Raw genomic sequence first — 20,924 nt, 5'->3', positions numbered from 1 at the left:
CCCCCCCCCCCCCCCCCCCCCCCCCACTCCCGCGCCCCTCCCTCCTCGCGCCCGGTTCCCGCCCGAGCGAAAGCAGCCGCTCCCTCCCTGTCCCGTGCGGCTGCGAGGGCACGAAATAACTCCCCACAGCCTCGTTGTATTGAAGAGTTTATTCTGGTTGAAAATAAAAACCCCTCGCTTCCATGAAACAAAGTAGCCCGCCGGTGGCCGCGCTGCCCGCTCCCTGCGCACAGAGCCCCCGCCCCGCAGCCGCCCGTACGGCCGCTTCCTGCCCCCAGCCGTGCGGCAGCCCCGCGCTCCCACAGCGCTGCAGCTGCTCGGAGCCAGCCCCGGCGGCCCCCACAAGGCAGTGCTGTTCACATGCAAAAACGTTACTAACAATGTTATCTAACTTCTACGGCTGCCAAATACTTGACTTTAATAAGGAAACCAATTACAAAATAGTTCCTCAGAGTGCTATACAAAAGTTATAAAATTAAGATTCTATCACCCACTTTAAATATTCCAATTTTCCAACAGTGCAGTTTTCCGCATCTTTATCACCACTGAGTACTTTGAAGTTAAAAAAAAAAAAAAAAATCAGTAAATTAGATCAAAACGTTTAATCTTTGGATCCCTTTATTCCTGTGGCCTTCACATACACATACAGACACAAATGACCGGGTCTCTATTTCAGCGTATCCACAAGGTGGAACTAGGCATCAGAACTGGCAAAAAGTTCATACTATGTCATTTGCGGATGCAATATCTTAGAACCAGGTTCTCATCTTCTCCAAGCTATGGCCTATCAAATGCAAACAACTCCAAACACTAATTCCTCAATTGCTTATGTCTACAGGTATTACAACAAAGTTAACGTTCCAAAAACTGACAAATGCAGACATACTTCTGGCCCAGGCATTCCAGAAGAATCGCTTTAACTCATGTGCCTAGTCCATTATTAAAAAAAAAAAGTTAATATTTATCACTAAGTAAAATTAATTGAAAATTTGGACATATGAAATTTATTTTGTCCTCATTTGAAAAATATCTCTTTCATTTGGTCAAATCCTGTGATATGCCAGAAACTACAAAATCAATTGCTTGCAAGAGAAGCGAAGAGTGTATCCAGTTTTGTGTAATGGAAGAACATTTGAAATCTTCATTATACTCCAAATATAAAATCAAATTTAAGCCCAAAAAGCTGCTAAAGAAAAAAACACAACTAATTCAGTGTTCTTCAGCATATCAACTTCTGCAATAACACAGTATGTTTGCAGACTTAAAAATGTTTATTCTTTAAAAAATTAGTTGCTTTTTATACAGCTATACAAAGTTTGTAATGTTTCTTTGGCAATGGGATATAATGGAATTTTACAACTATATAAAAAGTTTCCTTTGCCTAAGAAACAGTATTTACTGTGTGTACATATCTGACTGACAAAGCAAGTTTTCTACTGTCCAGCACCCTAGTTGATAAAGTACAACCATCTCAAAAGGGATATTACAGGATTTCCAAAAAACAACCTTCAGTGGATCAAAACACTCACAGTATCGACGGCCTTCTGCATACAATTGTCCTTACAACTTGAAGCAATTATCAAATACAGTTTAGTAATAAGAAAAATCCTTTCAGTGATGAAAAAATACTTAAACTCCATCGAAGTACTGCTTTATAATTAACTATACATAAGAAATTACTTATCCTTCTGTCTCAAATATATTTAATGCTCACTGTTTTCAAAGATGGCCATTTTTCAAAAAGTAACTGCATTACACCCCTTTGAAATTAAATAGTTAAATCCCAGTGCTGGTGACAAGTATACAGCAAATTAACTTCATTCTTTGCAGAGATTGAAACTAATTCTCTGGATCAAGAAGATCTAGACGTTCACGCAGTTTCAGCTTTCCTGTAGACTATGCAGCAACTTTGTTGTCTTTCTAGAGGGAACAACAGTAGAATGTTACAATTAATTTTGCAAAACAAAAAATGACAGGTTAATTCGGGGAACAGCGCTGGGAGAAGATACACTCCAACGACTACTTTTGATTTTCTGAAATCAGAAAAGAGACTTCTCCAATCTCCACATTAGCAGCTGGTCAAAATACTGGCAAACACCGAGATAGCTCACTGACTGAAGTTGTAGCACAAATCCTCTGCCTGTATGCCACCTCCTACTTATCCAGACAAATGTGAAACATTCATTCACAAAAACCTATTTATGATCTTCAACTCCTCATTTCAGTTCATGCTCAGCTACTAAACTTCTTTAAATCACAGGGCTAATTCTTGCAATTTAAGGAAGGAATGGCTGAGGGACAGACATCTGCAATTATGAAGAGGCTTTAAAGTAAAAAATTGGATCTTCAACCAGAATGCAATGATTTTGCTCTGTAAAAATTACTGCTCACAAGATAAGCCACCAGAAGTTCTTCTGTCTGAGTCAGAATTGTGAAAGTCTACACTTACTTGCTTTAATTCAGTTAATTATATTTGTTACTGATTTTAAACACACATTATTTCTGCTCCTTCATAGGGTGGCATTCAAGTTGAAGATGATGTCTAGAAAAATAGCTTGCACTGAAATTATGAAAAGATTTTATTTTTGCAAGTGAGTGAGCTCTCATAATTCATATAATCTGTCTGATCCATTAGCACTGATAAGAGGTGGATTTGGGGTTATTTTTAAGAAAAATGAAGTGCACCTAAGATACCATTAGCACAGAATACACTGCTTTACTAGCAGAGGGTGGCATCCAACTTCTCTTCCTTGGAATGGCTGATAAAAACAGGAGTTAAGATCTTCCACAGGAAAGAGGAAAGCGCATGCCTTGATAGTTTTGCAAAAGTATACTCTAAAAGAGAAACAGTGATTTCAGCCACCATAGCTTCTGCAGAGCAAATTACTATTTATATGATTACATGATGATAAAAGCATGTTTGTGCATCAGACTACTTTGGTTAACAGACTTCTATGGCAACTTGAGCATAATGCTGTTCATATTTACTTAAAGTAATAATACTTATTTTCACCTTTTAGAAAATATTTTATCTATGGGACGGGTAGTGATCTTTTCTGCAAGATTTTGATTTATCTCCCAGTTTCTTTTTGCTCTATGAGTGGCTGAAAAAAGTCAATCTTGCCTCAGCTTTCCCAATAGCTACTGAGCTACAATATAATTACAAACTGTGCAACAAACTTACATACGTCAAAAACATTTGACCTGTCTTTTACAAAAGGTCATCTGTACACTTAACTTCAATTATTCTATTTTAAGGGCTATGTAGTATATTACAAGTACGTAGGCACTGTGCCAACTCATTCACAAAGAAGTCAAAGAACTTCTTTGCACACTACAAGTTTCTTCTTTGTGTTTTTCAGTATTGACTAGAAAAACGCCTGCAATTCTTCTAACTCTTCTATTAGATCTACAGATCTCTCATATTTTTCTTCAAATCCAGCTACAGAACAAATATTTAGGACATCGGATTAAAGGCAGCTTTTGGTTGCTGTTGACAGCCAAACAATGATAAGTAACGAGAATCAAAAGACTTTCCATTAAGTAGCTGAATCTATCTGCACAACACTATTCAAGAATTTCTAGTTCGATATCAAATCTAAAAGCAGCAAAAGTTATACTACTAGTTTCCAAACACAGTTGATCAAGTTAGTGTAAGATTAAATGTATTTTACCCTATATTCAAAGTCAGCAAACTCCCTGCCTCCACGACCTCCTCTGAAACCACCACGGAAACCACGGGGAGTAGTGAAACCACCTCTTCCACCTCCTCGTCCTCTTCCACCTCGGAAACCAATCCCCCCTCTGCCTCGGAACCCTCCACGGCCACGATTAGGACGCAGTGGTATTCCAAAGGTCTCTGCATTCAATCTTCTTTCCTCAGCCCAGGTTGGTCGACGTTCCCTGTCACATACATAGGAACAAAGACTGTTTTTGTTTTTAAAACACTTTAGAATGAAGGCTGCTCTGTTTTGTTAGAACCACCACAAAGGCAGTGAAATAAAAAATGATGCATTATCACATCAAATTTACAAACTATGCCTTCTGCAAGAACCTAGATGTCTGCCACAACTCGCTTCACTCAGCAAAATGAAGTGTGTTACAACATCGGTTATAAATCAAAAACACTCTAAGTTTCCTGTAGAGAATAGCCAAGTCTCTAACCTCTACAGACAACATGATATATTAAAAAAAGAGTCATTTGCAATTTAAAGCAGAGAACAAGAAAGTAAGAGTTTACAGTTGCATGTATTAATCTTATCTAGCTGTTAGTAAAATAAACCCAACCTTCCCTCTCATCCCCCATTCTTCAAACTCAGCAATCCACATCAACGTGCATAATAAAAAAGCCCACAGGAAAGATAAGCTTTTCTCTTCCTGTAATGTTATCTTCCCATTCAAACAATACTACTTGCTAAGTTATGTATCTACTTAGAAACACTATAAAAGCAAAACAGTAATTGACTTAACTAAGGTGCTAATTGCATAGTAAAGCAAAAAACCTAAACTGGAAAAGGAGATTCTGTAGCATATACAATCAGAAGTGCTCTGTATTCCCATTTTATTTTATCTTTGGCATGCAGATGTAGCCTTTATTGACTTTATTGTAATAAGGTTGTGTTGGCACTACTCATAACACAGACACATTAAATACGCTAACAAGCTTTCCCTTACAGGCCATACCTATTGTCATCACAGGAGATATTATCAAAGAAGGACTTGGTTTTGTCATAGTAGCAGTTGGGTCCAAGTGGATCTTCTTCATCTGCATTCCCTTCGCTATTTTGGGTATCTACACCTGAGTCACCCTTGTCTTCTCCATTTACAGGCTTCTCTGGTTTCTCAAGCTTGTCTTCTAGAAAACAAGCAGTAAACAGATTCCTTCCAGGCCAGACTAAACAGTACAGCAATATTAATTTATTCCAAGACATATATACACACACCTTCCCCCCCTAAAAAACACCTGAATGTTAAAAAAATATAGTAAGCCCTCCTAAAAGGAATGTGGAAGTCAATCAATCTGAAACATGAGTTAGAATGTTTCGCTACTGTTGCCTAGAAGTTTGATCTCCCCTACATTCTAAGTTAAAAACAATAGTTTTTCTGAGTTAAAAAACAATACACAAAACAAAACCTTGACAAAATGGATTTGACGGTCACCTGTTTTATAAGCTCCTAGCTACCTTTTTTTTTTTTTTTTTTTACAGTTAAGTGCCTCCATCAGTCCTCTTACCAAGGCCTATCCATGATTTTGTTTGCCCCCATTACCCTTCTTCATTGTCTTCTGATTCTGAAGTATCTTGAGTCAAAGGGCCAGCATTCAAGACATGCCTTTAACTGACTCTACGTTATATTCTTTCTCTAATAATGTCTGAAGTTCTACTTCTTGTTTTCACTCATACTGAAATAGAAGCTGATAGTTCCGCAGAACTTATCATCCTGAAATTACATTTTAATTGCTTAGAGCTCAAATCTCATGTCACATTTGAACTTATTTCTTCACTCAAACTTCCACAACACACACTACCGCTATGTCTCATAAGATGTTTCTGTAATTCTTTATCACAGAATCATTAAGGTTGGAAATAACCTCTAAGATCATTTAGTTCAACCATCCACCTACCACCAATACTGCCCACTAAGTCATGTCTCTAAGTACATCTACTCTTTTCTTACTTTCAGGGACAGTGACTCCATCACTTCCCTGTTCTAACCTGTTCCAACACCTAACCGCTCTGAGAAGAAATTTTCCCTAACATCCAATCTGAATGCAGATCCTCCCCAATGCAACTTGAGGCCATTACCTCTTGTCCTATCACTAGTTACACTAGGAAAAGAGGTCGACTCCCACCTCATCACAACCTCCTTTCAGGGAGCTGTGGAGTGTGATAAGGTCTCCTGAGTCTCCTCCATACTACAAAATCCCATTTCCCTCAGCCCCTCCACATAAGACTTGTTTCTGTTCCAGACCCTCTAATAGCTTCACTGCCCTTCTCTGGACATGCTGCAGGGTCTTGATGTCTTTCTTATAATGAGGGGCCCAAAACTGAACACAGTACTCAAGATGCAACTTCACAGGAGCTGAGTACAGAAGGACAATCATCTCCCTGCTCCTGCTGGCTACATGATTTCTGCTGCAAGCCAGGATGCCATTGGCCTTGTTGGCCACCTGAGCACACTCCTGGCTCATGTTCAGCCAAGCACCAAGACACCCAAACCCTTTTCCATCACACAGCTTTTCAGCCACTCAGCCCCAAGCCTGTAGCACTGCATGTGGTTGTTGCAACCAAAGTGCAAGACCTGACACTGGGTCTTGTTGAACTTCATCCCATTGGCCACAGCTCATCAATCCAACCTGTCCAAATCACTCCTGCAGACTCTTCCTACTCTCAGACAGATTGACACTTCCTCAGTTTGGTGTTGTCTGCCAACTCATTTCTCAAGGTTTCTCCTTACTATTCTGAAAAATTTAGTATCCACATTAAGCTAATCATTTGCGTGTCACATCATCGTTAAAAAAAGATTCAGAAGAAGCAAGCACCAGAGAACAAATCCTATAGGATTCCATTGGTGATTTTACTCTATGCTGAAACCTGACATACTTTTAGCCAATCATTTCCTAAAATAGAAAAGTCTATTTTACAGCATTTTGTTCAAAAACTAGCAGCCGTAACAACCAACAGGTGTCTGGTCATAGAGAACAAGGTAATAAAAACAGAATCCTGTCAGAAAACAAAATAAACATACTAGCAACATGGATATGAATTACTCTGGTGTTTCATTAGAAAGGAGTAACGGCAAAGAAATACCAGGAACTTTACACAAAGAAAACCTCACTGCACTCTCCTTCAAAATGAAAACAAAATATGGATTTTCTTTTATTGCATCTTCTCCAGAAGAACACTTACACTACTGAGACTTCTGCTCAAGTATTTTTAACTGACAGATTTGCTGAAGTATGCCACATACTTTCAACTCACAATTCCTTCAAAGCCCGCACTTCAGTATTTAACCAAATACTTAATGAATTAAATAGGCAATTTCAGTTTACTTATTAATTGGTTTATTTTCCACTACCACGAACAAGACTTTGAAGGTAATACTTCTTAAAAGCTGTTTCCCCAGGGCAGCAACAAAACTTGAACAGCAAGATATGCTTATTTCACCCACACTTAAATCTAAAACAAGAGTTGGTTTACCTTTTAGTTTAAGTTTATTATGAAATTCTCTATCAATTTCCTCCTTGTTGAATTGTGCATTTGCACTTTCGAAATCGAAGTCCTTCTCAAATTTCATTGGACCATCCCTCCTAATACCAAATCTTCCTCGGCCTCCTCGGTGACCTCCACGGCCTCTCCGTGCTGAAGGAGCACCTGGAACTAAAGAGGGGGAAACTTTTTTTTTTTTTTAAAAAAAAAAAAGTTCCTGGAGTAGAAGCTGGGACTTCATGCATCCTGCACTTCTGTTGTTACAAGCCCTGGAGCAGCTTACAATTTTTAAATTCACTTACAGTGAATACAGTGACACTGAAAGCATAGTGCTCTAACGTTGGGGTGTACTAAAAGACTTCCTAGAAGTCATTGAAAGCCTTCTTAAGACTTAAAAATGCTCATCTCTCTTCAGCTGAGTATTTTATTCAAAAGATACCAAGTTTGCTTCATTCTATTGTTTACAAATCCATGACCCAATCAATGCACTGTAAACAATACTGTGAAAACATTCTAAATTCTAAAGTTTTATGTTATAAGGTGAACTGAAAGACTAAGATTTCTGCACACTAAAAACTAAGTCTTAGCATTTTGCAAAGTATACATAATGCTGCAATTTTTAAAGCAGGCTTTAAAAAAAATTAATTCAAGTCTGAAACTAGAATTATAGCTATTTCTCAAAATAAGATTTACCAATTTGTCGTTTGTTTTCATTTCTGAGTTCATTTTCTGATCTTGAAACCTTGTGTGCTTCAGCTAAAGTTGGAAATAAAAAGATGTTTGTTTATCCAATTTGGTATTTTCTACCATACTTATGTAAATTGCTATATGGCTCTGAATTGCAAAAAATCCAAACCTATGAAAGTAAAATATGAGTAAATAAATAAATAAATAAATGACTTTAAAAAGCAATAGGTGAAATCCAGGTCTCTGCTACCCAGTCTACTAGTAAAGGGCAGCAGGAAAATTCCTACATGTCAACCTCAAAAACAGCACTTAAGCTGCGTGTGGAAGAAAAGAACCCACATGAAAATTAACCAAAGCTACCTCGTCTGTGCTCTTGACTCTCCAATGATTTTTGGCTAGCAGACACCATAGGTCTGGCTGGCACAGGACTCCTCCTCCCAACTGGTGCTGGAGTAGGCAAGTGGGCTGAAGCTGTTTGTACTGCTTGCTCCATGGTGGGGCTCCTTCTCAAATGATCTATCTGAGGGCTTGAACGACCTTTAAAAAACAAGCAAACAAAAATCATTTCTCATCCATAAATTCAAGTTACTGGTCCCAACCAATCCAGACTGACAGGTTTATCTGCCTTATCAGTCAAGACTGCTGACAGAGAAATAAATATTTCTGCACCCTCAGATCCACTAATCCAGAATGAAGGATATTTATCAATTCCCCTTCCCCTAATCTAAAAGAAAAAAAAATGGGTAGGACAATTAATCCCTACCAACACATCCACGATGTGCATTTAACTTTGGAATGAAATTCCTGGATTGCCTGGAAGTATACGTACTCCTTCTGCATCCCTGGAAAGCCAAATGGAGAGCAACTACTCCCAAAGGCAGAGACTGTGTTATGATACTTAGGTTTTATTTCATCTAGCACAATATTTTGCATTCACTACAAAATAATGAATAGTTATAGCTAGTGGCAGGCATACTGCAGGTGAAGAAATCACGCAAGCTTCCCCATAAACTGCTGCCCATACATTTCAGCTTGCAACATGAGTGACTGGGGTCAGAAACATCTTTACAACTGAGATATGTGATCTCACAAATTTATAATATGATATTGATAAATACACTAAGAAATTAGTGGGATAAGACTGAAGTCCAAAGAAAAAGAAAATAATAGGCATTCCATAAAAATTAAACAACACACGATCTAAAACAATTACTTTCAAAAGCAAAAATACACTAAAAAACTTGTTGGTGTCCTCTGTAAATTTTGTGGAACAATGTTTGCTTATCTGGAACATACTGTATTAAGTAAAAAAAAAAAATCATACACGTTTAACTTCTACAGGAAACCAAGCTACACTTTCAAGAGAAAAAATTAAATGCTTAGAATAATTAATTAAACAAACTAGAATCTGTTTTTGGTAATCCATAAAACTAATCCATGAGAGCAGTCCCTTTTGGTTCCCAAACTTCATCTAGAATTTAGAAACACCAAAGTGTTTTGTCTTCTAACGTAATGAAATACACTTGAAAATAGCATCAGGACCCTATGTTTGTGCCAACTTTTAGTCACAGCAATGAAAACTGGAAGAGCAAGAAATACGCCTTTGGGATTTGGGGAGCAAACTTAACAGATACTCAGGACAAATGAGGGCTAAGTTGCATAACATTTAGTTTCTTTTCTCTTTGCCACTCAGGAAAGTATCAAGTATTAACCTTAATGCAGTTTTCTTCTTTATGCCATATTACACAATAAATCATGCAGTTTCTATTAGTGTTAAGCAGACTTAACTGTCAACATCACTCTCTGTACAGACATTCAAGTCTGCTGTAAATATTATTTAAACACATTAGAAATAAAAATAAAGAACTGTAGACTGACGGACTTCACAACTATATCAGTGTCAAGTACCTTCAGCTTTTTCATACTATCAATAAGACTACATGCCAAATTTCCATATGCTAAAATTATCCAAATTTCCACCTGCTAAAATTATTCAATTGAATTAAGTCCTACTCCACAATAATGGCATTTTAAGAACAATGTCTAACAATTGCCAATACTAACACAGTTGCTTAAGCAGCATATGCAGCATATCTAGATGTAGGGAAACATTTATAGATCAGATATTCACAGTGGATTTTTTTGTTGTTGTTGTTTTAAAATGTTTTCATGACAGAATTGAGTTGTTTGGTTACATTTCTGGCAACCACCTAAATAACAGAAATTAAAAAAATGATAGGTCAAAAAGAAAGGAGTTATTAAAAAAGATTTACCTTGAGACATTTGTGTTTTTAGTGCTCTTGCATCTGTTGTAAACGCAGAACCAACTGCAGTGCTTTGGGACATGCTAGCACTGCCTGAAGAGTCTGTTCCAAAAGACGTTAACGAACCTCCTGCTTTGAAAGAAATAATACAGTTTTAAGACCTCAGACTTTTCTCTAGCTAAAAAATACAAAAAAGTTAACACTAAATGATGAGTGAAGGCATGTTAGACAATCACCTTCTCACTTAACAAGCTGATCAGGTTGTAATACCTTGTTTTTTTATTTAAAAAAGCTAATATCATGAGCATTAACAGAGCATGATCAGCATCTCACAGTAAAGAACAAACAGTACTAGTATATTTTTCAACTTCCCATCTTTCAAACAAAAATATAACTTAAATAAGTAAAACTTGATAGTCAAAGACAGTTCTGCAGCTTTCCTTTCATATGAAACATTTTCAGTAACAGGAATAACATTGTCAGTGTAATAGTTACAAGAATATAAGATCTTAGGAGATAAAATACAAAGTAGAATACAAAAAAAAAAAAGAAAAAGAAAATCCTTTGAAACTCCACCTCAGGAGCATCTCTGTGGTCTTTTCTCACTCACAGAGATGAAGGCTTTCACCTTCGTGCTTACTGAAAGCCAACAGCTACTACATTTCAGTAAAAAAAATAAATATTTTTCACTAAAGAGATAAACTGATCATTAGTGATCTTTAGTATCTTAAATACAAATGCAGGTTCCAATTATACTAGGAAAATATATTTTTGATTACAGAAGATTAAAAAAATAAATTCTAAATAGTTTATTTAGAAATCTAAGAACTAAGAATCTAAGAAGAGTTTAGTGTTTTAACTACTTTTAAATATTTTAGTCATTGGTGTAAGTAACACCAGCCATCACTCATCATTACCATAGTCTACTACAGTTGCATTTGTATCAGCACAACACATACCCATCACTACATTTCATTGCATACAAGACCTCAGCTTCATCATCTGACTCCCAAATTCCCTTCACCTGTACACACTGAATGGAAACAAGCTTCATGCCTATTTTGTTTCTTTGTAAAATGAGGTCCTTACACACTCACGTGGGGGGGGTTTAATTGCTGTTTTTTAGTGTTGGAAACAGTTCTCTTTTTACTGAAGAAACTTCGAGGAACGAAAGTTGGTGAGTTTAGCAGTTGTGCCTCTATGCTGTAGATGTACTAACACATGCCACTCACAAATACTTCAAGCAATGGACTTTGTACCACACTGACATCTCATGAATGAGGAGGACCGTGCTGGCCCGTGGACTGCTGAGTAATCCAAACCCTTGGTGAGGCACACACTACCTTGATCAGCCTAGGAAACCAGGTACTCACAGCAGCTGAGACTTCTACGGAGGTGCTGCCTCTACCACTTGTGAGATACAGCAAATACAAGATGAGTGTAATGAATACATATGAAATATAATGACTTCATGAATATATGAGCCCTTCACCACTCATCCCTCTGAGGGCATTTAGTTTTCAATCACATGAATACTTTGATTAGAGGTGCAAAGACTATAAGAAACCTAATACTCCTCAGCTAAACTGTGAGACTGATACAGACTGAATACTCTGGATCTACCCCCTAGGATAAAGCACTGAAGGACTTATAAGCACTCACTGTCTGTACACATATACCTGCAACTTCACTTATAGGAAAACACAAAATAATAAATATAAACATACCAACTCCAACAGTGCCAAACTGCTGTCCCACAAGCGGACTTGGACTAAACTGACTGTATGCAGGCATTCTGCCAAAAGGACCATAGGACCCCACAGACTGGAATGAAGATGTTGTTGAAGATCCTAGTGAAGACTAAAGACAAAAAACACAAGTAGGAAATAGCTCTATAAAGCAAGAAATGCAGAAACTATTCATTAAGATTTATCCTAACACCACAGCTGTGGCTAAACATACAAAAAAAAACCTTAACTTCCAAGAGCTTGTTTTCATAGCAATTATTTTACTTCAATGGAGAAGCAAAGGCGACACAAAAATAGTTAAGTATGCAAATTACTCTGCATGAAAAACCTCAAAGCAGTTGGCAGCAGAAAACATTTTCACAAGCATGCGTACAGTTTAGAAATTGCTTCCACCATACCAATACCACAGACCTGTGAAAACAGTACCCTAAGATGTGCAATCTCTTCACTGTTACCTCCAATACTGGACTTCACTTTTGTCACACACCCATAAAAGCTTCTGTCAGCAAACATGAGAAGTGCTACATGTTTTTCCTAAAGTTTCAAAAACATATGACCAATGAAAGACCCTAAGATACCAGAGGACAGTGAGTTTATTACAAACACTGGGGTTAACATTAACACAACTCCACAGATCTCAATAAATGCTGACAAAAACAGTTGTACTAGTTTTTACCAGAAGATCCTAGAGGACCGTAGGTATAATCTGCAAGGAATAATCCAGATTTTTACCTTATCAACCAGCTAACCATTAGAAACACATTAACTTTTGCATTCCAGTGAACTGTGCTAGAGTTAGATTTCAACCCTGATTTTTCATAGTGAAGAACGTGATTCAGAAAAGGGGTTCTTTGGCTCAAACACTGGTTTGTGAATTTCAACAAAGATCTGATTTTTTAAGCACTCTCAGCTAGAGAACACTCAAAGCTGCTATGTTATATCTTAAGCAACAAATACACAAAATATATTTTGACTTACCTGAACAATAGCAGGGTCTTGCGGCAAAGAACACTGAGGCTTTGGTGGCTCACAGACAGTTAAGTCTTTAATGTCACTACCACGGAATATAATATACTCAAAGACTTCATCTCGAGGCGGTATAGGTCTATCAGTTGGTCTATCTTCTGTACCAAAGGAACGAACTGCAAAAACAGAAACCATCTTGCATTTAACCAATATTTCAAATATACTTCACAGAACAACAGTTTTAAATAAAAAGAGTAAGATTTTATTGAGCACAAAACTTATTATACAGGCAGCATACTCTTTACCATTATTAACTACTCAGACATAAACAAGAAATTTGATCTTGCAAATCTCAGTTAAAATTGAAGCAGAAAGGTGCCTCCTTGGCTCTTTACTAAAACACCGCTTGCAGTCATGGGCTGAATATTTTCATTGCTTAGTGAAGTTGAGGGGAAGCAGCAAAGCAGTTTTTGCTTATGTTATCACTCTCTAGACATTAATTTTAACAGCAGAGATGTCATGTAGCAATAAAAGTCGGTAAACCAGTCTTGTGAATTAAGGGTTACATGAGTTTATACTTCATGTTATGGATTTGCAAATTGGAAAAAAAAAATCATGCCAAAATTACCAGAAATTAAGATACTAAAGAGGACCAAAAGCAAACTTTCTCCAGTAGATTTAAGATTTGAATGAATATTTCAAGTCAAAGTTAGGCTCTCTGCAGTATATGTAGACAATTTTCATGAAACAGAACGTATTTTGTTGCTGGTGTTAAGTTTCACATGATTTTCACCAAATTAAGTAAATTAACTGGGTCAGAATTATCTTCCTAAGCATATCGACATAGTGCACAGCATATTGAGAAATTACATTTATTTCTATGCACTTAGCTGACTTCCAACATTCAGATTGTGTAATGATGCTTATCATGCTTTTCCCTTCCCACTAAACACTGCATGCATACATGAATAGAGCATCACATCGCTACTTCCTCCAAGACCTTTCCTCACCTTTGTGCCAATCTTTGCTGAAAACAAGATGGAACAAAATATGTCTACAAAAGCTGGAGCTTCAAAAGCAAAAATTAATCAGTGAATTGAAAGAAATTAAGAATAAAGTACACTCAAATTCTACTGACCATCAACTTGCAGTAGCTTCAGTAATACCACAACTTTTTGTTCTAGCTTTTTAAGAAGTTTGTTTGCACTGTAACATACTAGAACTTATGCATCTGTACTTTGCTTTAATTTACTAGAATAAGTTTTCCCTTTTTCAGATACATAAGCAGTTTTGAGACATTATTATGTATTTATTTTCAGTAATAAAACCTTCAGTCACAAGAAGAGTTTCCTACAGAGCTGTATGAAGAGATACCAAGTTATTTCTGAGGCTATACCATCTTCCATCACTGTTGTTTCTTCTAGTCCTGCATGAACAGTCAAGTATTACAAGTTGCTTGGGAACTGAGGGTTAAAGACATGACACTACAGTGAGAAAAATACTAAATAGTTATAACTACTAGCTTATACTCTTACCATCTACTACAATTAACTTCTCTATTTCTATGTATCTGAAAGCCTGCTCCAAACACTACTGTAGTGTTTAAGAGCTGTCAAAAGACAGATGCTGCTCAAGACAACTTCAAAACTCTGTTACAAGACAAACCTTTCTTCTCTCTCAACAGAAAAAAAAGACTGAGAACCCAGGCAAACTAACTCTGACCACTACATGGTAATGCTAATCTGAAGGCTTGAACTTCCAGAGTCAGGGCAGACAGGAAGACAACCCTTCCCCAGTAACATAACGCCGGGCCACACATCAGTTTAAAGACTGTGGAGCACACTGCCAATGTTGGCTGGACTGTCCTACCATACCTGGCATACAGTCCAGATTTGGAGCCTTCTGACTTCCAGCTGTTTGATAAAAGATGGACTGCATGGGCAATTATCACCTTATAGCAGCTGTAAAACTGTGGGCCACCTCCACTGATACAGATTTTTACAAGCACAGTATGCAGGCTCCTGATCACTGCTGGCAAAAATGCACAGCTAATGGCGATAACTACGTTGAAAAATAGTGTTTGGTAGCTGATAACTTGCTCTATCAAATAGTGCTATTGTGCTCTTTGTATCTGTTGTAGTTTTCATGGAAATAAATAGGAAGCATTACTTTCAGAATGACCTATTTATTTCAGTTGTGATCAAAGATTCAACATTGATTATTAACCATTTATACATATTACATAAACAGTAAAGTAACTTTGGCCCTTCACTGCATCATTTGATCTACTGTGTGTAAGTATAACCAAAGTTGATTTTATTAATATTAAATTAATACTAAAGATGGACAATACAGTAGAATAATAGAACAAAATAGTTTTTTTGCCATAATTTTGGATAATCAGAAATACTAATATGGCAAAGTATCAAAAAGGTAAGGTACTGGAGCAGCAGCAGTCTTAGAGCTCTACCCAGCTGTGTCTCCTGGGACATTTCAGACTACACCTGTACTTTTGAACTAGAGCTGTTTAGTCTGGGGAAGAGGAGGCTGAGGGGAGACCTTATTGCTCTCTTCAAATAGCTGAAAGGTGATTGCAGCAGTGAGAGTGGGATTGGTCTCTTCTCACTGGTGACAGAATGAGGGAAAATGGCCTCGTGTTAAGCCAGGGGAGATTTAGGTTGGATATCAGGAAAAACTTCTTTACAGGAAAGGTTGTTAAGCACTCGAACGGGCTCCCTAGGGAGGTGGTTGAGTCACCATCCCTGGATGTGTTTAAAAACCATTTGGATGTGGTGCTCAGGGACATGATTTAGCAGAGGGTTGTTAGAGTTAGGGTAGTATGGTTAGGTTACAGTTGGACTTAATGATCTTTAAGGTCTTTTCCAACCTGAGCAATTCTATGATTCTTTCAGACTTTTACAAACATTAATTGGGCAAAAGAGTCAGAAACAAAGACAGAAGCAGCTTAAACTCTTGCAAAGACCTGAGCATTTCCTTCAGTACAGGAGTGACAATAAAGAAGGCAAGGGGTAGGTTTTCATTAAGTTTTTATCAAGTTGTTTTTCAGGGTCAGTTAAGGAACACACTGCCTACATGTCTTGAACTTTGTGTGCCAAGATCAACTCTGTGTGCAGAATGAAGCCCACTCATGTCTACTTCCGCCACATCTTGCCTCCCTGTTAACACTCCTATGAGTAAGAGAATGCAGACTGAGTTAATGTTCCAATGAGTATGAGCCCTCTACAAGCTGACTCCTTAACATTAATCTTATTCCATTAATGGTGTGCAGCCATCCAAGTATGTTACAGAGAAAAGGTGGTGAGATTTTGGATAGAGGTGGTAATTGCAATTATTTGTTCTGGTAATTATAGCCTTCCTTTTGTCACCAAATATCTCATGGATCCCTTAACAGTGGAGAAAGGCTGATTTCTTTATCTACGTGATACATACAAAGTAAGGCTGGTAAGACTGTCTAAGCACTGTATGCAGAGACTAACTGAACTCCATGTTTGCCATAATTCACATTACAGGAGAACAGAGTCCTCTTTTGCTAGTACATTACACAAATTGGCTTTTGATTAGCAGAGTATTTTTTTCATTTAACAGGTGTTGGATTTTCTGATGACTGACGGTCTCCTTGGATAATGAAATAGTATAATACAGCAGGATGTATTAAAGTATGCTATATAGTAATGATGTTGAAGTTGGTCAAAATAAGTTTGATTGCCTTTTTGAATGGATTTACCACAGTCCTTTTAAGTCTTACAAGATAATATTTTTCATGTGCTTATTTTCATTTCCTCTCACTCTTACATATTTTGCAAAGTACAGTTTGCTCTTGCATGTGTCATCAGACTACGGATAATACTACCGTAGCCAGCTGAAAATACTAGAACATTAACTGCTTATTAATGAAGTTGCTTTCATGAATTTAGTATCTATTAATTATAATGGTCCAATGCAACTCCACACAAAGTCCCAGCAGCAGATAGTGAAAACTGATGCATTACAACAGAAAGACACATCTCATTTCCTCATATCCACATCCCTAAGGATTCCCTACTGTTAGCTAGCTGTCAGAGAACAAAGCCTCGTTGTTCTTACATGGCTTACCTACATTAAAAATCTCTTTTCCTAAGTCGGTGTCTTGAAATAGAAAGATATGAATTATCACCTTGAAAGATAAGAACTACTTTTTAATGCTGCAACATATAAGATCAACAAAAAATGATCATGATTATTCTACAATTGCTCCTAGACAAGGCAGCAATCACTTTACATACCCTATCTGTGGTTCACTAGCAGTCTATTCCAAAAGTGTCTGGATCAAATGATTATTTAAAAAAAAAAAAAGTAGAATTGGAAGGACATGTCAAACTAATTTAATTTATAAATTGAGAATGAGAGGGTGTTTTTTTGTTACCACACACTACCTCTGGGAAGCTACAAATCCAAAGGAAACACATGCATCAATAATATATAGAAGTTGCAAATAATCGTGTAATTTAATACTTTTAGTTGGAGTTTTAACTTATAAAATAATGATAGACTCAAGCAATTTGTGAAAAGATGCACTGCCTTCCATTATCAGTCATAACATTTTTAAAGAGTTCCTATATTCCTTTAACTCACAAGAGAAGTTACAACTTTTGCCACAGCTTAATAGCTTTGCAAACAAAATTAACATAACAGAACGTGAACAGATTATCCCTCAAAGAACTGAAGAATACTATCAGTATTCTATTATCAGCCCAAAAATCTTATTTCTGCCCAAATCACACAAGATTTAAGATAATTGAAGACATTTCACAAGCATATCCTCAATTTCATCTGACTTCAGCTGAGCCCACTGAAAGCCATATTGTCAAGCAAATCTGTAGTTATTCAAGAACAGAATCTAATTCTACTTTTATACTTCGCATCACAAACAATTTCATCTATTTTAGTTAAGAAAAAGAATAATATGAAAATGGATAATAAATGAATAATGACCAACTGTCATGCATTCAACCCAGATAACAGCCACACAACACCAACCACAGAAGCAAAGCGCCTTTTTTTGTTTCTGCTATTACCTGGATCAACATACATACAGATGCAGACAGTTAAGATGCACTTTTTCTTTCACAGATCTAGCTATAACTAACCACACTTGTCACCTCATATACAAACATGCTGTTCTAACACATGCATACGACCTAAGCTTTCATTTGTCCAGAAACTTTGTCTACAGACTTGAACATTTTGTTGAGGAGCAGAGAGCAGTTTCAAAGCCTAACATGGTTGTTATCAGATTAATTGCCAGATTTTAGGTTCTTAGTGGCCTAGAAATACTGGCTTTATTTTTTTCTGAATCATAACACTGTATTACAAAACACACATTCCTGAGCTAACTCCGCCAAGTTCTATTAAAGCAAATGAAATGATTTAGATTTACGTTTTTTATTAGAGCTAGAGGAAGAAACTAGATTAGATTTGTAACTGTAGTTTGATCCATCTTAAATAACTACACTTTGGCAGATACGCCATAATGTGACTTAATCACTCTTGAGAAGTCATGCAAGATTGGCCTGCTCAGCATTAAATCTAATTTAAGGTAAAACTATCACAAGCTCCACAACAATAGGATTCTTCTAAGAGCTTCTGTATAAATCTTAACAACCATAGCATTCAAGTAGAATTTCTAAACTTTTTTTTGATCACAGTATTCATTTTTTTCTCATATAAAGAAATACTATCTTTTTTGAACAGATAATTCACTTCCAGCAAGATAAATCAACTTGAAAGCAACTTTAGAAATAAGATCACATCAAGAGAGCTAAATGCCCAGTAAACGAACTATGCATGCCAACCAAACCAAACATGAAGTGTTTCAAAACATACATACAAGAACTCACAGGATAAAGCAATCTATTCTTTAAATAATAAATTTCTATATGCTAGAGGGTGGGAGAAGCCTTAAAGTGACATGGCACACAAACAGAAAAATACCATAAATGCCAACGAGTGATGAAAGCAAACAAACTGCTACATGGTATAAACTCCAGAACAACTATTAAGTATCTACATCAACTATGTAAATATATTATATCTGTTTGTATTACAGACTGTGATTATGCTAAAATGACAAGCCTATTATACTGAACATGAACAGAACTCTGGAATATTCTCAAACTTCTCCCAGAAGTTTGATTTACACAAGAAGCAATTTTTCTCCTTATCTATCAGCTGGATAAAATGTGTTTTTATGCATGTGTTTACATTACTTACACAGACTGAATAAGTGTAAACTAAAATACCATAGAGTTTTTAAGAATAAAGAAGATTTTCACTTAATTTTTGACCTGAACATTACACACTCACTGTGATGGCTACCAGACTCGTGTTGAGAGTGCGTTATCGTGTACATGAAACACTGAAGTCTTTCACTTGCGCAGTTTCAAACTTTTTTTTCACTTGCTGGTCTCCAGCACTCACTCTGTAAACACCCCCCGTAACTTTCCAGCACACACATTCTCTGGCTTACACATTCTCTCACCTATGTCTGTACCCAATTTTAATTTACACAGCACCATACAGCTTACAAAGAATCCCTGACGCACTCTCGACCAGCTTTTTTGTCGACAACCTAGGACTCACATCACCTTCTGCAGACTGCAGCTGCCTCCAGTCATCTCCCACCGCGGGATGAGAAGAGTTCGGCAGTGCGCAGCCTCTTTAAATTTGGCATTTTTACAATGCAAATAAATCCTTTTTCCTGCCTCCTCTCTTACTCTCTCTTGCTAACTCAGGTTTTCACTTCCCCTCCGTTCAGGACTCCTTCCAGCAGCCCCTCCTGCCCCAGGCCGCCCAACTAAGGCTCCGAGCCCCTTTCCGCGGCGGTCCCCCCGCACCGCCGGGTTTCCCACCCCCCGCGGCGGGATCGGGGGCCGCGCCGTGCCGCCACGGCTCTCCCATCCCCTCCCTCACTTCCACCCCCACTCCGAAGCGTCGCGGCCGCCACAGCTCCCCCGCCAGGGCTCCGCAGAGGGGAAGCGGGCGGAAGATTGCGTCTCCGGCCGAAACGCCGCGGGCTCTCGCCAGAACCCCAAGATCCCCCCTCGCAGCCGCCGCTGAGCCCTCTGAGGCTGCAGGCCTACTCCGGAACCTCCTCATCGCCGCAACGCCGCCGCTTCGGGATCTCACTCCACGGCTGCGCGGCCCCAACGGGCCCCGCGGGCTGCCCGCTCTCTCCCGCCCCGTCTCCGGGACCCTTCCTTTGCTCCGCCAGGCCCTTACCCTTGGCCAGCGCCACGGTGGAGTTCTCGGTGTCGATAGTGTACAGGATCCCCTCATAACGGATCTCGGCCTTGGAGATGAGGCTGATCTTGCTCCCGATGTAGGGCGTCCCCCCGCTCATGGTGCTGCCTCCTCGGTCAGGGACTCCCCGCCTCCTTCCCTGCCGAGCGCTCCCGAAGCCGGACACAAACAACGAAACAAGCTCGGATCAGAAACGTAGAAGGCGCTCCTCTCCTCCCGATTCGGGACTGACTTTTCGCCGATCCTCCAGCAACAGCTCTCCCCGCGCAGACTCCCTCAGCACACCGCGCACCAAAGCCGCCCTGAAGCTCCCAACATGGCCGCCGCCTTCATCTTCCCTCAGCGGCGCCCCCCCTCTCCGGCAGCGAAATGGATGCCGGGAGCAGAGCAGATCTCGCGAGAAGAGCCAGGAGGGGCTGAAGGCGGGGAGCGCTCTTCGGGCCGCCCGCCTAATTACCTCTGGGGCTCTGAGCGCTTTCGCGCGCTGTGTGGTACGGCTCGTTTGGCCAGTTGGGTCGACTGCACTTTGCCTGCCTGGCCCGGAGGTTGTGTGGTGACAGCTGTGTTTTTGCACTGGAAATTCTACTAGCTGTGCATGTTGTAAAAGGCACTTACACAAGCAAACCACTAACGGTGCGTTCTCTCAGAGATAGCCAAGCCAGCAGGCAGCAGAGAATTCCATTGCAAGAGATTAGGAAATAAACTGAGAAAAACAAAGGCTGTGAAACATCAATGGCAAATGAATTTCCTAA

The 20,924-nt window shown here is 38.6% G+C and overlaps 1 protein-coding gene across 4 annotated transcripts; it reads right to left on the bottom strand.

Moving 5' to 3' along the window:
* Positions 1–134: 134 nt before the first annotated feature.
* LSM14A (LSM14A mRNA processing body assembly factor) lies at positions 135–20,541 on the bottom strand. Of its 4 annotated transcripts, none has more exons than XM_085235123.1 (10): positions 20,152–20,541; positions 12,886–13,049; positions 11,887–12,019; positions 10,169–10,291; positions 8,256–8,432; positions 7,902–7,964; positions 7,200–7,379; positions 4,684–4,852; positions 3,675–3,903; positions 135–1,920 (listed from the first exon to the last, which is right to left on the bottom strand). In XM_085235123.1, the coding sequence occupies exons 1-10, from the start codon at positions 20,270–20,272 to the stop codon at positions 1,897–1,899; spliced, it is 1,383 nt and encodes a 460-aa protein (XP_085091249.1). In that variant the 5' UTR covers positions 20,273–20,541; the 3' UTR covers positions 135–1,896. The 4 variants fall into 4 exon arrangements, with proteins under 4 accessions (XP_085091249.1, XP_085091248.1, XP_085091247.1 ...); XM_085235122.1 differs by having other exon boundaries at positions 4,684–4,855; positions 10,169–10,288; positions 20,152–20,540; XM_085235121.1 differs by having other exon boundaries at positions 4,684–4,855; positions 20,152–20,539.
* Positions 20,542–20,924: the final 383 nt, after the last annotated feature.

This window comes from Meleagris gallopavo, chromosome 13, assembly GCF_905368555.1.
Source record: "Meleagris gallopavo chromosome 13, MGAL_WU_HG_1.1, whole genome shotgun sequence".
In the NCBI taxonomy this organism is placed as follows: Eukaryota; Metazoa; Chordata; class Aves; order Galliformes; family Phasianidae; genus Meleagris; species Meleagris gallopavo.
Note: the sequence above shows the minus strand (reverse complement) of the source record. Positions and strands in the feature narration are given on the sequence as shown.